Source organism: Channa argus, chromosome 7 (assembly GCF_033026475.1).
Source record: "Channa argus isolate prfri chromosome 7, Channa argus male v1.0, whole genome shotgun sequence".
NCBI lineage: Eukaryota > Metazoa > Chordata > Actinopteri > Anabantiformes > Channidae > Channa > Channa argus.
In genome coordinates, this window is record NC_090203.1 from 7,426,266 (window position 1) to 7,441,259 (window position 14,994).

The 14,994-nt window shown below is 38.1% G+C and overlaps 1 protein-coding gene across 1 annotated transcript; it reads left to right on the top strand.

The window, feature by feature from the left end:
* Window positions 1-503: 503 nt before the first annotated feature.
* Window positions 504-10,738, top strand: rragca (Ras-related GTP binding Ca). Its single transcript, XM_067511014.1, has 7 exons — window positions 504-901; window positions 3,904-4,107; window positions 4,848-5,047; window positions 7,670-7,784; window positions 8,428-8,570; window positions 8,970-9,118; window positions 10,124-10,738. The coding sequence occupies exons 1-7, from the start codon at window positions 719-721 to the stop codon at window positions 10,276-10,278; spliced, it is 1,149 nt and encodes a 382-aa protein (XP_067367115.1). The 5' UTR covers window positions 504-718; the 3' UTR covers window positions 10,279-10,738.
* The last annotated feature ends 4,256 nt before the right edge of the window (window positions 10,739-14,994 follow it).

Genomic DNA, 14,994 nt, shown 5'->3' on the forward strand with positions numbered 1-14,994 from the left:
AGTCGGCATATAATGGACTTACATTAAAAACTCTTACACATTACATGTCCTTTTAATTTCTATGAATGTCTCTCTCAGTAGACATTGCCTAACGACAGTTTAGATGCTCTACGCGGGAAATTATAATTAAATTCCAACAATTTCTAATGACATTGAAAGTCTCAACTTTACTGTGGTGGATTCTGTCGCCATCTGCTGGTAAAATCCCATGACACCACATTGATTCTTTTTTTTTTTTTTTTTTTTTTGCTTCGTTAACAAAAACATAAATATTCAATTTTTAAAGCAAGTATAAAATTCACAAATCATGTATTGTTGGCACATACTCAAACGTATTTTAAACATTGTGACTAGACGGCGTATTTGCTACTTATTCGGGTGATAGGTCACAAAACAAGTCATAGAACAAGTCAGGTGACAGCGACAAGCCTCAATATAGTGACAGGTGGCTTGACCAATCATTTCTCGGCTTATAATCAAGAAAACGAATCAGTGTCGAGGGGTGGGACCGACGGGCCACTTTTTTCAAGGGAGAGGAAATCCTAAGGAAATGTGTGGGATCACGCTCTGTGCTTCCAAGTAGCTAGGGCATTATTTACAAAGTATTTTCCTTGTGTAACGTTCATTCGTGGCGCATACCGATCGTCGGATACAAACACGGGTGTGGCGAACGACAAGTAAGGGGGGGAATAGGGGAAGCGACCGTCGTTAGGTCAAAATGTCGATTCAGTACGATGTGGAACCGCTGGCTGACAGCTACGGGGTTGCGGACTCGTTTCCCAAAGATTTTGGTTACGGTGAAGACGAGGACACCATCGAGGACAGCCCGTCGCCGTCCGACAGCAAGCCGAGGATCCTGCTCATGGGTTTGAGGAGAAGCGGCAAATCGTCTATACAAAAGGTAGGGAGAGATGTTGAAGTATTTCGAGGCGAGCGGCGCCGTCTTTCCCCCTGCTTCACGCACCTAAACGGGACGTTAGCCAGGCTAGCTAGCGAGCATTAGTTCGGCATGTCGCAAGTGATGATAGCTCTCATCCAGCGGATAACATAAGCGCGGAAGAACTGCAGGGAATAAGCAGTTCTTCCAGCAGCTTAATGACTACAGCTTTTAGCCTTCAGAATTAGCTCATTGGAGCTGCAGCAGTAAATAATTAACCAGGTGGATAGAGACTGCTCGGTGCATCTTTACTGATATGTGGAAATGTAGCATGTGACTGTTTGGTTAACAACTTGTCCAACACGCCAAATATATTTTAGTACCACCCAGCTGTGAGGCACAGGGCAGGTCTGATGTGTGGCTCTCACATGACAGTGAAACGTCCACACCTCCCATTCTGCAAGTCATAACACTGTTTCAAATCAGTGCTGCACCTGCAGGTTGGACAACATCCTGCCTCCCTGTGTACTTAAATCATGGCTGGATTACCTAATTACGTCGGAGGCCCCAAAGGGTCCCACGTCGACTGTTCCCAATGCATTATGTACGAACCCTGTCACCTCCAAGTTCCTATCAAATACTAAACGAGACTGCAAGTGTTATTTGGGCTAATCTACCAGCTTTTATTAAATACCTTTTTGATTTATCTTGTTCATAGAAAACACAAGAAAATTGTGAAAAATGTTCAATCAGTAACCCAAAACGCAAAGATATTCAGTTTACCACCATGGAGTAGACACTCCACAACCTGTTATGATTAATTGATTATCAAAGTAGTTTCTTTCTTTAATTTACCTTTTACACGTATAACAAAAACATCAAGACCTCACACAAACAAACCAAAACAAACGTGTGGATTCATTGGCACTGTAAAATCCTTCTAGTGCTGATGCAGCACGCTCCATCATTAGCAAGTCCTTAAATCTCTTCAGCCAGTAAAAACACTGGGGTTTCCAAACTTCCTAATTCATTACAATAATTCTTTGCCAAAAAGAAGGCTATTATAAGATGTGTAACTGCCGATTTTGTCCCTTCCACTCTCTCCCAACATACTGACTTCCGGGAATTATATGTTAGATTAAATGCTCGCTGACCATTTTATTGTCAGTTGATTGACTGACTTATTGTTTTAGGTTTAGTTCATTATAACCAGCACACCCTGTCCCCCCCCAATCATTTTACTTAGATAATGGTCTTTTTTTTCTTCTCTAAATCTTCATGGTGTATTTCACAAAATTGCCTTTTGAGATGATGTAGATGCAGGTGGTTATGGTTTTAGGCAAAGGTGAACCTCTGTTCTTTGATGGATTTATCATTAATTAGCACAAGCGTTTCCACCATTGGATAAGAACATACATCCTCACTATATAAAATACAATTAGTAAATCTCTTAACAGATTTTCACAGAGAGTTCCTCTACAAGGCATGGCCACAAAATTAACTGTAGTCAGTGTTGTGCTTTAGTTGTATTAACTTCCCTTTGGGTTGTTGCCCACCGTGTTCAGTTGGTTTTCCAGCTTTGTTTCTAGGCTTTACATGATCTAACAAACCTCTACAGCAGTGATGCCTGTTTCCTACATATTTTTTAAGACTTGCACTGTGGTTGAATAATTGATGAGATACAGTTGTGGCTTCTGTGACATTTTCTTATTAAAACACAAGGGGAAGTAGAATTGGGCTTAGTATAGCATGACATGCCAGAAACCTGTATTACAGACACTGCAAGGAGGAAACAAAAGTAAAGAACTGCACTTTATTGTAATGAAGTACACATTTCTTTACACTTGAACCGTTTTTCTATAATCCACGTTTCCCTAAGTCTCAGATTAATGTTCCCCAGTAGGCCTCCAGTATGGGCTTAAAACATGTGATTTGTGTTTTTGCTGGTTCAGTGGGCCAATCACTCAATTAGAATAGCAGAAACCCTCCCAGCTCCCCCACCATCACCTACCACAACCTGCTGCTTACCAAGAATGCGATCAACTCTGAACCCCACTTGCAACAGCTGTATCATTGTTTCTGCTGGTTAAACCATGCAGCTGAAAAGTGCTGAATGTAGAGTGACGTGTGTTGTGTCAGACCAGTAAGTCTGCAGTGTTCTTGCCAATTTTATTCCTCATGTGATGTCCAGATGATGTCTCTGAGCTTGAATCACGACTGAAAATGGTATCTAGGAGAAATCATTGTTGTGGTCATCTCCCCCATGAAAACCTTACCTTGATACAGGTGCATTAGGATGTGCTTTGTATTATGGAGAAAAGTTGTAGTCCATGTTTAAAATTATATTTTGGATGTGTTAGCTGTATGGTTAAATGATTTGTTTTGTCACTTTACAGGAAATTAAGAATGAACATCCTGTAAAAAGTTGTATTAACAAATGTTAAAAAGTCATTGTCGGCAAGAATTTATAATAAATGGAACAAAAGCAAAATCCCCAAAGATTATTGACATTGGATGTCATGACGTTTTGTGAGTTGCTCCAAATGTTTGTCCCAAAAACAATTATTTAAAGGCAAACCTCAGTTTTCATATCTGGATTCTTAAAATCATGGTCGTCTGTTCAGTCTCACCAGAGATTATTGGAGGTAGCTAGGAAATTTCACAATCTGTACATTTAAATAAAAATAACAATAGTTGTGTCTGTAACACGTTACAGAATAAAGTATTGGACTGCACTTAAATTATTAATAATTTCTTCCAGTTCACTAGCTTATACTGCAGGTAACTAAAGATACTTGTTCTAAGTAAAGTTAGGTTATAACTTAAAATAAAGTAATCCTATTTAGTCTGACTTCACAGTGTCCAACTGAAGAATGTTTCTAACATATATATTAATTTATCTGTGCAGTATACTGTGGTTCATTACTTTCTTTCTGACTTTCTAGTTTGTTGTTAGTTCTCCACATAATAAGAAAAAGGTAATCTGCATTTGTTATACACACTGATGACCCAAATTCTGATTTCAGGTGGTTTTCCACAAAATGTCACCCAATGAGACATTATTTCTGGAGAGCACCAACAAGATCTACAAGGATGACATCTCCAGCAGCTCTTTTGTCAACTTCCAGATCTGGGACTTCCCAGGCCAGGTGGATTTCTTTGACCCCACCTTCGACTACGAGATGATCTTCAGAGGAACCGGAGCTTTGATATTTGTCATTGATGCTCAGGTTAAGATTTAAGAGTTGGTGATTTGATGTGGTCATAAACGCATAAAGTTGAAATGTTGTTTCACAGCAAGACACGACATTGCTTCATCGGCTGAACCAGTCAGAATAACACTCAATTAGATGCCATGGCTTTTATGCCTGCGCCTCCAGTAGGACTCTAAGTGCTTTCAAGAAGTAATTTCTGCGATGATGTAAGCCACAGCAAATTTGATTGCCGTGTTTATTTGTACTCAGTCAGGTGTATGGGATTTAGTCTGTTCCAGAAGTTGGTCACACAGTGATATCTGAGGACAACTGTCTTTGTCTTCCTGTTCTGGAAGACAAAGCAGCAGTAAGTTTCCTCATGCCTGGTTTAAACCTGATGAGAATGTAGGCCTCAGTCTGTCCACCAGCAGCAGACAGTGAATGCCTTGGGCTTAGCTCATGAAAGCACGTGTAACATCTTTTAATAGGCAGCGAATCTTGATTTTCCTGTTTCTTATACTTTTACAATTATATGCCAAGACGATTTTCTCATCAAGTCTAATTGTTGTGTGATTATTGGATTTATCCCATAGCAAAAAATAGAATTCACTTAATTGTAATACTGGGATTGAATGCAGTTATAAATATAATAATTGTTATCTAAAATAATGACTCTACGAACATTCAAATTTTGATTTATAAAATATATTTATTGGTGCTTTTCTGCTTTCTGACAATACATGTAAGCGTAATGTGTCTTATCATCTTCGTTGCAGGATGATTACATGGAGGCTCTGGGCAGGCTTCATCTCACTGTGTCACGAGCCTACAGGGTCAATCCAGAGATCAATTTTGAGGTGTTTATCCACAAGGTGGACGGTTTGTCAGACGATCACAAGATTGAAACTCAGAGAGATATCCATCAGAGAGCCAATGACGATCTGGCTGATGCCAGCCTAGAAAAGCTGCATCTCAGGTAAATTTTTATTAACATTTTATTAATTACGGCTAGATTTGTAGGCTAAAGGAAAAATACCTCTTCTCTGCTGTCTTTTCTCTGTGGTAGAAAATATATTATTAATATTTCACCTCACACCTGTCAACCTTGCATGTTTAGTCTTAGGTTCATTGGCGTTTCTCATTATGAAAGTCATAAAAATGGTCTCCTGGATGGGAGAAGTATTTCTAGAGTTAGATATAGGCACTCAAGTGGAATGTCAAAAGTAAGACTTTAAAAAATGGCCTTGATACTTTATGAAACCACAGAAGAGTGGTGTATATTTGTACCTTTTACATCCTCTAGGAGTCATACCAGCATTCATTTTGATGTTAACCCATGCAGAAACACAAATAAACACTGCACGAAGTAGTTAAGCATAGATAGTACTTGAAACGCTCTGAAAATCTGATTGGCCGATTTCTTGGTATGTTTGTATAAATTGAGCCTATTTGTGCAACAGTAACACATGATGTGATTATAGTAATTCTGCTGTTTTGTGCAAGAGCTTTACCCAAATCTTATCTAAAACCCAGTCACACCTTAGAAATGAGCTCTGACAGGTTGGTACGGCAGTTGATCAGGAACAGAGGCTGTTTAGCAAGCTAACGTCGCTCGCGCTGCTAAATTTGAATCTTTCTGAACATCCTGAGATGATGTGATGGACAAACAGGCTGAAACATCTTACATGGAACACATGGAAGATAAACCTATATTCCACTTTAATGACATCAAGTTTCATTTCGAAAGGCCCAAAGCACACATTTGGTTCAAGTAGCTTTACAAGCTTTTTGCCTTTCCATCAAGCGTGCTCTCCCCGACTTCACTTCGATGCGAAACAATTGGGATTCAAGCAGAGTAGCAAATGTAAACATGATACATTTTTATTACTGTATTTCCGCCACAAATACAGGGCGGGTGGGGGGGGGGGGGTTGTTTTTCTGGGGTTAGGATGCCTCTACCTGCCTTCCACTACTGATTTTATACAGAGTGAAAAATAAATTGTTACACACAAGGAGGTATGTGTAACTGCAAATGCTAAGTTAAACACATTAAAACACTTTAAATTAGCATTTTCCCAGCAATTATCTGACTTGCAACAACTTTGTGCTGCCACAGCTCATCTAGGTGATAACATGTCAGCATTGAGTCCAGGCCATCACGTCTCTCACCCTACCAAGTCTGTGTCAAGTTTGAAAGTGAAAATTAGACTGTTAATGCCAGAACTTCATAAAATGCCCCATTTTCTCCTGGCAAATCTGCAAATGTAGCACAACATTGTTTCTGATACACGTGGCTCATAATTTAATCCCCCAGTTGAAGTTTATCACAATTGTGAAACATATGTAAAACCTCTTTGAGTTAGCAACAATGGAAAGAAATGGTTTGACAAATTCTTAAAACTACTTTTGTCATGTCAGTAGAAGCCTTTGTAGATTGTGATTGTGGGAGGGTTTTTTTTTTTTTTTTTGTTTGTTTTTTTGAGTTTTTGTTATACTGCTGGCATGAATTTGGGGGGGGGGAAAACTGTTCCTAGACCATGTTGTCCCTTTTGGATTTTCAGTATACATTCATACGTCCTCTAGTATTGAATTGCATTCTAGTGGTATTAAAAACTCCTAAATACAACTTGATGAACTCTGCAGAAACCCTGTCATAGCCATGTGTTGTTGATACCAATTTCCAGGCCTACTTAAATCCCCTCTTTTACTTATAGACAGAGCTCTGCTTCATTGTCTACATACTCATAGTGTTGCTGTGAAATTCCTCTTTGACCTCCTAATGAAGCAACACCGAACTGTGCTTCAGATACCAGCACTGTTACGATTCCGGCTCCAAAGGGCGGGCACACTTAAGATTTAGATAAACAAGAGGTAAATAAGACGAAGTTGAGCTCAAGTTGGAAAATAGTGACTGGTGTCAATATTCTTCTCTAAAATTTCATAAACCTGTGATAAGCATATACAAGATTAAAATGACTGAATCAATAGGTTGTTGTTTGTTGCAACCATGATGACTGTATAAAAATAATCATTAAATGCAGCAGTGACAGACTTTATAGAATAGGTTATGTACGACATTTAACTGAGCCTGGTCAGCTCTGCATCAGTTTTACTGCACACACTGCACTGTATTTTATGTGAGGTGAGACTGTTTATTCGGCTTAGACAGCCGGAACAGTCCCAGATATATAGTGGAAGGGTTTCGTTTTTTCTGTCTTGTGGTTCTCTGGTGCTTTCATCACCGTGATGCAAAGTTGAGGTAAAGTGTATGCACATAGTTTCATTTGGCTCAGACCACTAGTTTCCTCAGACTAGGCACTTTTTATTTATATAAGCATCTCAATAACCAAAGTTCATAAGTCGTGTGTGTCCACTTTTACATTAGTTGTATGAGGGCAGTTTCTGCTATTGTATTTTATTTAGTTTTTATGTATGAATATGCTTAAACGGCTTATGTCTACAATTCTGCATCTGCTATCATGTGATTTGCTTTTTTCACCTTCTTTCATGTGCTTTTTGAGGAAGTGAGAAGTGCTTCCTGCTAGTAACTGCTTTTTTTTTCTTTTTTTTTTACTTCCTCTACATTTATCTCATTCAGCTTTTACTTGACGAGTATTTACGACCACTCTATTTTTGAGGCCTTCAGCAAAGTGGTTCAGAAGCTCATTCCTCAGCTCCCCACTCTGGAGAACCTCCTCAACATCTTCATTTCTGTGAGTAAAACAGTAGAACTCACTCTGTCACAGACTGGGATTTGTGCATGACCACTTGGGGGAGTCAGCTCCAGCCTACATGCCACATTTTGCTGGCCATTTCCTCCAGTGCCCCATTCAGTTTTTTCACAACATGGTTTTGCCACGGTCTCATGTATCTCAATGTAACATTGTCTAACTTGGACACATTGTCAGTAATACACCCAGAGATATTAATGGATAACTTCTACGTTTAAGCAGTATAGTAAAATTCAGGCCTTTAAAATAAATAAATAAATAAATAAAAGATAATTAGGCAATAGGCAACAACCAAATACACAAGGTTGAAGGTTCAATGGTAAATATTTCCTGTATATATTAGTCTTCTGTGATTGAAAACATATTTTAAAGGGGTTTTTTTTTTTTTTTTTTTGTTTTTGTTTTTTTTTTTTTAGATTTTCATTTAATTTGGTTTCTAAACATTAAGGAGATTTCTTAATTTTGTGGCATTTATAGAGGATTAATCAAGAAAATTACTCACCAGCAATTAAAAATGTGCTCAAGTATCAAAAAACAGTACCTTTTTTAGTACTGTGGACCACATTCTAATTAGTTAACATCCCTTTTCATCACTTTTCTTTCTCTCTGTTATTTGTCGATGCAGAATTCAGGGATCGAGAAGGCCTTTCTGTTTGATGTGGTCAGTAAGATCTACATCGCGACAGACAGCTCTCCTGTAGACATGCAGTCCTACGAATTATGCTGTGATATGATCGATGTGGTCATTGATGTCTCCTGCATCTATGGGTCAGTGCGGTGTGTTTGTTTAATTATTTGTTAGTAGTTCATTAGTAATTTATCAGAAGTCATTGTTTGCTTATGCCAGTGTTTCCACACTTGCTCATTCAATTTAACAGGCATAGACTATAATCAGCATGTGGAAAACATGGGAAAGACCTTAGAGTAGGTTTTGAATTAACTTTCTGTATAAATTTGCATATTAAATACAAAAAACATATTTACTTGAATCTAATGTAATTTTTTACTGCTCTAAGATTTAGAGTTCACCCATGAGTTGTCTGAGGATGCTTCCATTGAAGCAGAACTTAATTTATGCATGCATTTGCTTAATTAATGACCTCATTCACTAGCTGAAATTTCTTTCATCACCCCCCAACATTGTGGTGTTTTGCTGTGCCACACTAGCCTGAGGGAGGATGGCAGCGGCAGCGCCTACGACAAGGAGTCCATGGCCATCATCAAGCTCAACAACACCACTGTGCTCTACCTGAAAGAGGTCACCAAGTTTTTGGCCCTTGTCTGCATCCTGCGAGAAGAAAGCTTCGAGCGCAAAGGTTAGCTGTCAGGGAAATCTCTGATCCTCTGCAGCTCATTTGGTTTAATTTGGCTAATGATGTTGTGGCCGGAGTCAAAAAGTTTTCATATTACCTTCCACATGATTCTAGTAGTGCACCACGTTTGTTTCCACAGTGTGGCATCAAAATTTAAACCCCCATGGATTACAATGGGTCCACTGAAAAACAAAGGGAATATACAACAATGAACATGCAGTTGCAAAGGACAGATTTAGAAAAGAGGCTTTTTATCAGATTCGGCTTCTCTGTTTTTCAACTGTTAAAGCAGTACAGTTCCTTTTTTAGCTGTGCTGTTACTGTTTTGATTGAAGACAAGTCCTAATGATGCCATAGTAAATCTCATCTTTTTTGTTTGTTTCTTTTCTACATTAATACACACACACATTATTTTATTTATTTACCCTTCCTGTTAAAGTTAAAATTTTTTGCATGGATTGTTGTGTGACAATCTCCTGTCTACAAAGGATTAATTTATATTCTCTGTTACAAATTCAGAGTAACAAATGTTTGTGCAGGAGAGATTAAAAGGCTACAACCCTACACAAATTTGCTGCTACATCTTAAGAAAGCAGCAAACTAATTTAATGCTATTAAAAAAAGAAGAAGAAAAAAAGAATACAGCTACAACAAAAGGAAAAGTTAAAAAAAAAATTGTAATTTTTTAACTTTCGAGACTTTACCTGGGACATTACCACAGCTTTGTTAACATGTTCCTTAAAGTTAAACAAGGAAGAGGCGTGAAAGATGAAGATGTTTAGCTTTTTTGTGTCATTTTTTGATGGAATATTATACATAATGTCTAAGAGAGCATGTATTTATAGGCTGATTTGAGTATGCACAGTTAATACAGAGCTTAGCTCCTGGCATTGTTTAATCACTGCCTTTTTTTGCTCTTTTGTTCTTGCAATGCTTAGCAAGTAGTATCTAACTTTGTTTGAAGATATTAACTATTATTAACCAGTTTTCACTTTATTTTCTCCTTAGGATTGATAGACTACAATTTCCATTGTTTTCGTAAGGCCATCCATGAGGTATTCGAGGTTGGTATTTCCACCCAGCGTCCACTGGGCTCCCAGGCTGTTGGCTCGCCCTGCAACAAGGCCGTTGCATTGAACGGCACACCGCGCAACACTGTCTAGACAATGATGCTAAATTAAAAAATTAAGACGTAAAGAGGAAAGGAAAGGAAAGACAGAAGTGCCAGTGAGCCTGTTGAGGAAAGACTACTAATCTGGGACTCGCCAGGGCGCCAATCACAATCCCTTGCTCCCAGCACCTAAAGCACTGAGACATGGCTCAAGCCAAGACAATGTGGGAGCAGCACTGGAGCACTGGAGAGGTCAGGCTGAGATGGAAGGGAAATTCAAGCAACAGTCTAATTTAAAGCACCGTATTGGCTGTGAGGATGTCAAGAGAGTTAAACTGCACCCGGACAGACATAGATGGTTATCTCTTTGGATTTCCTAAAGCACTCAAAGACTGTGATATTTAGCTGCTGGTTCTCTCTGTACAGTGTAAGGAGGGAAAACAATTCTCTGTTGTAACCTCTTGAAGAAATCTGTCTCATGATGAACCCAACCTGACCACGTCTGTGCTGATATTACAAATGAAAAAAAAAAAAATATGGTGGCTGTGAGATGCTACGTCTAACCCATACATGTTCAGAGATGGCCTTATGTAGATAAAGCTTGATGGCAGCGCAAGCTTTCTCTCTCCACCACTCACCTCACCTGACCTGAATGCTGCCCAAAACCTGCTTTGTTTTTTTTCTTTTTCTTTTTTTTATTTCACATGTGAAGGGAAAACAAGATTTTGTGAGCAGACTGAAAAGGGATTGTGGTGTCCATTTAATTTGTGTGAGTGTATGAATGTGTCTTAGTGAAAGGTTTTGATTAGATCCCAGACTGGGCTCCTTGTATCTACTGGTGAAGGAGCTTTACAGAAGAGTATGCTTTCAATAGCAGCTCAGTGTAATTAAACTATTTCCAATCAGCAAGAGTAACTTCTCTATGTATGCTCCACCAAATATTAAACTTTAGATTTACTTTTTCTGAGGTTGTATATATGAGTTTGGCTGGAAGTTTGGAAATGGCTTTTCAAAACCACTGCCAAAATATTAAGTGATTTAGACACAATAAAATGTCATGATTTAAAAATGTATTTCTTGCCTTCTAATAAAGAAATGTAATTGGTCTGTTTGAGATATAGTACTGAGAGAGGAATTGTTAATCCACGCTAAAACAGTTTGGGATGATGGTAATAATGATATGAACTCACTGAACTCTGCTTGTATTTCTGCCTTTTAAGTTTCACTCCTGCCCCAAATATTTCGTATTTAGTTTGGATCTTTTTGGCAGGATGTTCTCATTCCGAGCATGTATACATCAATATGTTGTTAACTTTTATCTTTCCCAGACACTTCTCATTTTATCTAAAGGCAGGAAACTTGGACTAACAAAGAAATTTGAACTGATAAAGGAGAAAAAGACCAAATTATATTGAAGTGCTCAGTTTGCAGAAATGGTAAAAGCGTATAAGCCTAAAACTCAAAGGTTTAAGTACTTCCCTATTCAAAACTCCACTACAAGCGAAAGTACTACTTGAAATTCTATACTCACATTGAAGTGCTATATACATGTTCAAATATGTACTTGAAGTACAAAAGTACAAATACTCAACTAAGATAACATTGTTTTGAATTGGTGGCATTGGTAGTGGATGACTGAGGACTGTTTGACGAACTTTCTAAAGTTAAAAAAATGTAAACACAAATATAAAGAAATTGACAAATATCTGTGTTTCTATTCAGACTGGGTGTGGAACAGCAGCTGGTAAAAGTGGAGCTGATTCTACCAACTTTATGCAGTCACAGGGCATTAATCCATAATAATATCTGGTCACTAAAACAGTAAATGTAATAAAGTAAAAAGTAAATTTTGCCTCTAAACTGTACTAAAGTAAACATAACCTAAAGGAAATGATCCAAAAAAGTAAAGTACCTTAATATTTTAGTTAGGTTAATACCTCAACTGTCAGCTTGTTTATAACAGGCGTGCGAATTTAGACTAGCTGCAACAAAAGACCAGAAATGTAACATGAATCAGGCTGAAGCAAGTCCATGAACATGGTTCTCGAAACAGGCCTAAGATCTTCTCAACTTAGTCATCGTCACTCACCCGAAAGTAAACAGTTGCACATCAGAACCTTAAAGGATGATTGGTTTTATGTATTGTGATGCTATACTATGTGAAATAAATAAAAATTAAACATTTTGTTCTCGTCTGAAAGCATTTTTAAATTACCAGTGCTTTGAGAAACAGAGATGTTTCTTAACGTGAAATCTCATGCCAACCCACAAACAAACACAAGATGGTGCTGCAGGACTGCTCGTGCATTCCCCACAGTTTATCACATATTTTTATCTCACCACCAAGCCCAATAACTGTTTTATTTTGTGTAAGATTTTAAAGTGATGTCGGTTGCTGAACATGTACAGTGAATTGTACAGCCTATAAATGCCAGCAGCTTTGTAACCAAATGGAGCACTAAAAAACTGACTCCATTTATTAGGCCTTTGGTATGTGCATTCCAATAGGGTAAATTGAATTAGTATTGACAAAACATAGGTTCATGTCAATGGGATAGTACTCTTTAACTTTTGATCATTTATAGTATTTTTCTCAATTTTGCCGTTCTTCACATGGCATTTTTAAAAAGTAGGAAGGAGTGGCGAAAAAAAAAAAAAAGAGTCTCCTCTCTGGTTTGGCGCATATAAAAAGAACTCAGTGAAAAAGCTTCACCATGCAAGTTATTCACCAGTTAAGTTAAATAAGCCTCAAAGCTACTGTCACGACCCATTATGTGGGAAGTAGGCGAGACAGCTAAACACCACTTCCACACAATTTAGATGCAATAAAACACTGACAGCTTTTTTATCCACTTCATTAAGCCAGTAATTTCTTATAAAAATCTCCCGCATTAATCCTGGCGATGGTTTCCCTGCGGTTCCTTAAGCTCTCCTCCAACCTTAGCCGCCTTGCTTTGATGCTTACTCAAATAGGCGCTAATTTGAGATAAATTATGCATCCGCATGTAGTTTACCCATGCCAAGGAATATAAAGTGTGACACTCTGAAAGATGGTGAATTAAAGCAAAGTGTGATATCTCGATGGGCTAATGGCAGATAGGTTAGGCCTGTCAACCTGATGGTTTGTTGATGTGCGAGTCTGTTTGTATTCAGAGAAGGGGAAAAGTTGTGTTTATGATGGTTTGAGGGTCATTTAGCTTCAGTGCACGGCTGCTTTTGTCAGACCCCAGGATGGATGAGTGAAATTACTCAAAGACTATGCCAGTGTAATTTTTATTGTCCTTTTGATGTAGATAAGATAAATGATAAACTTTATTGATCTGGTGTGGGTAAACTCAAGGACCACAGAGGCAGAAAGCACAGACAACTTTACGGAGTTTAAAAAAACACTATAATACTATATTCAATAAAAGTTAAATAAAAAGTACCAAACGGTATAAAACAACATCAATAGTAACACTATAAAGAGTTTTGACACAAGATATTCAGATTAAATGAGGGGTCAATAAAGAGTGTGATGCAAACATTGCACTTGAATCAGAAATTGAACAAAAAGTGAATTTGTAGGCTAACCAACAGATACATAGACAAAGTCTGAGCATCTTTTACTTTTGTCCTATTAGTGTTTTCATCTCTCATAAAATATTCCATTAATGGTGTGTGTCGTATTTTGGATGAGTCATTTCAGCTATTATAAAGTCACATTTAGCAAAGTTTAAAGTGCTTTAAACAAATCAGTCAAAGCGTTCATATGATTTGAGTGGAGATGTTGACATATGTGGACACTGAGAGCATCTGGATCACGTGACATCCATTCACTCATACCGAGGCTCAATAAACTCTCTAGATGGGGCTGTTGTCTGCTCTTAAAACTGCTGTCTCTCTTCTCTTAGTCTTTCTGCTTTACAGTGCAGGTGACATGGGCATCAATTTTACGTACGAAGCACTTCTAGATAGAGACACCCTGAGAAAGGGAAGACTAAAGAGAAGTTGAGGAAGCGGTTGCCTGATCTACAACTGTAATTTGGTTTTGTAGCAGCTGTTGAAATTACTTTGCTTAATCAAAGGCAACACTGCTTTGACCCCCACTGTCCGTAATAAGGAAGCCTAACTAATAATGAAATAAGGCGAGGAGAGTATACTTTTGCCTGTGATGTCACGCTCACTTCCGCAGGCTGGTCCGCCTTTCATCTTAGGTGTCTTAGTATCATTACAACAATGATATTGCCATTATGTTCTTAATAAAACTCAGTCAGCGGTGCATTATCTCCCATCTTTACATTTTTATTAGCCATGCTTATGAGAGACGAGGGGAAAATGATGTGGCCAAGTGAGATGGCTCAGGTAGGTGACAGATGTAATACAGACTTCATTTGTTACAGTGTGAGGCAAAGCAGCTCCGGTGAGTGTAATTATGCAGCGTAGACAAGGGAAGTTGGTGCTGAGATGGACAGTTTAGAGATTGTCTGACGTTAGTCTACTGCAGCCTGCAAACAGAGCTCTCAGCAGCATACGTCTGACAAGTTAATGTCATATTTTTGACAGTGCTGCTTCACTTCTGGTCAAAATGAAAAGTGTTGAAGCTCCCAGTTATTCAGAAAGTTACAAAATAATATGATAAAATGCTTTGAAGTTAACATTAGGACTTTGCTGCAAGATAAACAAAAAATGCAAATGACAAAACACAATGGGTAAAGGTTTTAAACTTATGTACTAGTTACAGTATTTGTCCACACATCCAAGCCACCAAAAGTAAAGGAAAATGGAA

Excerpts from the sequence above, each read along its gene's own strand:
- rragca (XM_067511014.1), top strand. The coding sequence starts at position 719 with ATGTCGATTCAGTACGATGTGGAACCGCTGGCTGACAGCTACGGGGTT. Across the intron at positions 5,048-7,669 it reads CTAGAAAAGCTGCATCTCAG|CTTTTACTTGACGAGTATTT; the intron begins GTAAATTTTTAT and ends TATCTCATTCAG. Across the intron at positions 7,785-8,427 it reads TCCTCAACATCTTCATTTCT|AATTCAGGGATCGAGAAGGC; the intron begins GTGAGTAAAACA and ends TTGTCGATGCAG.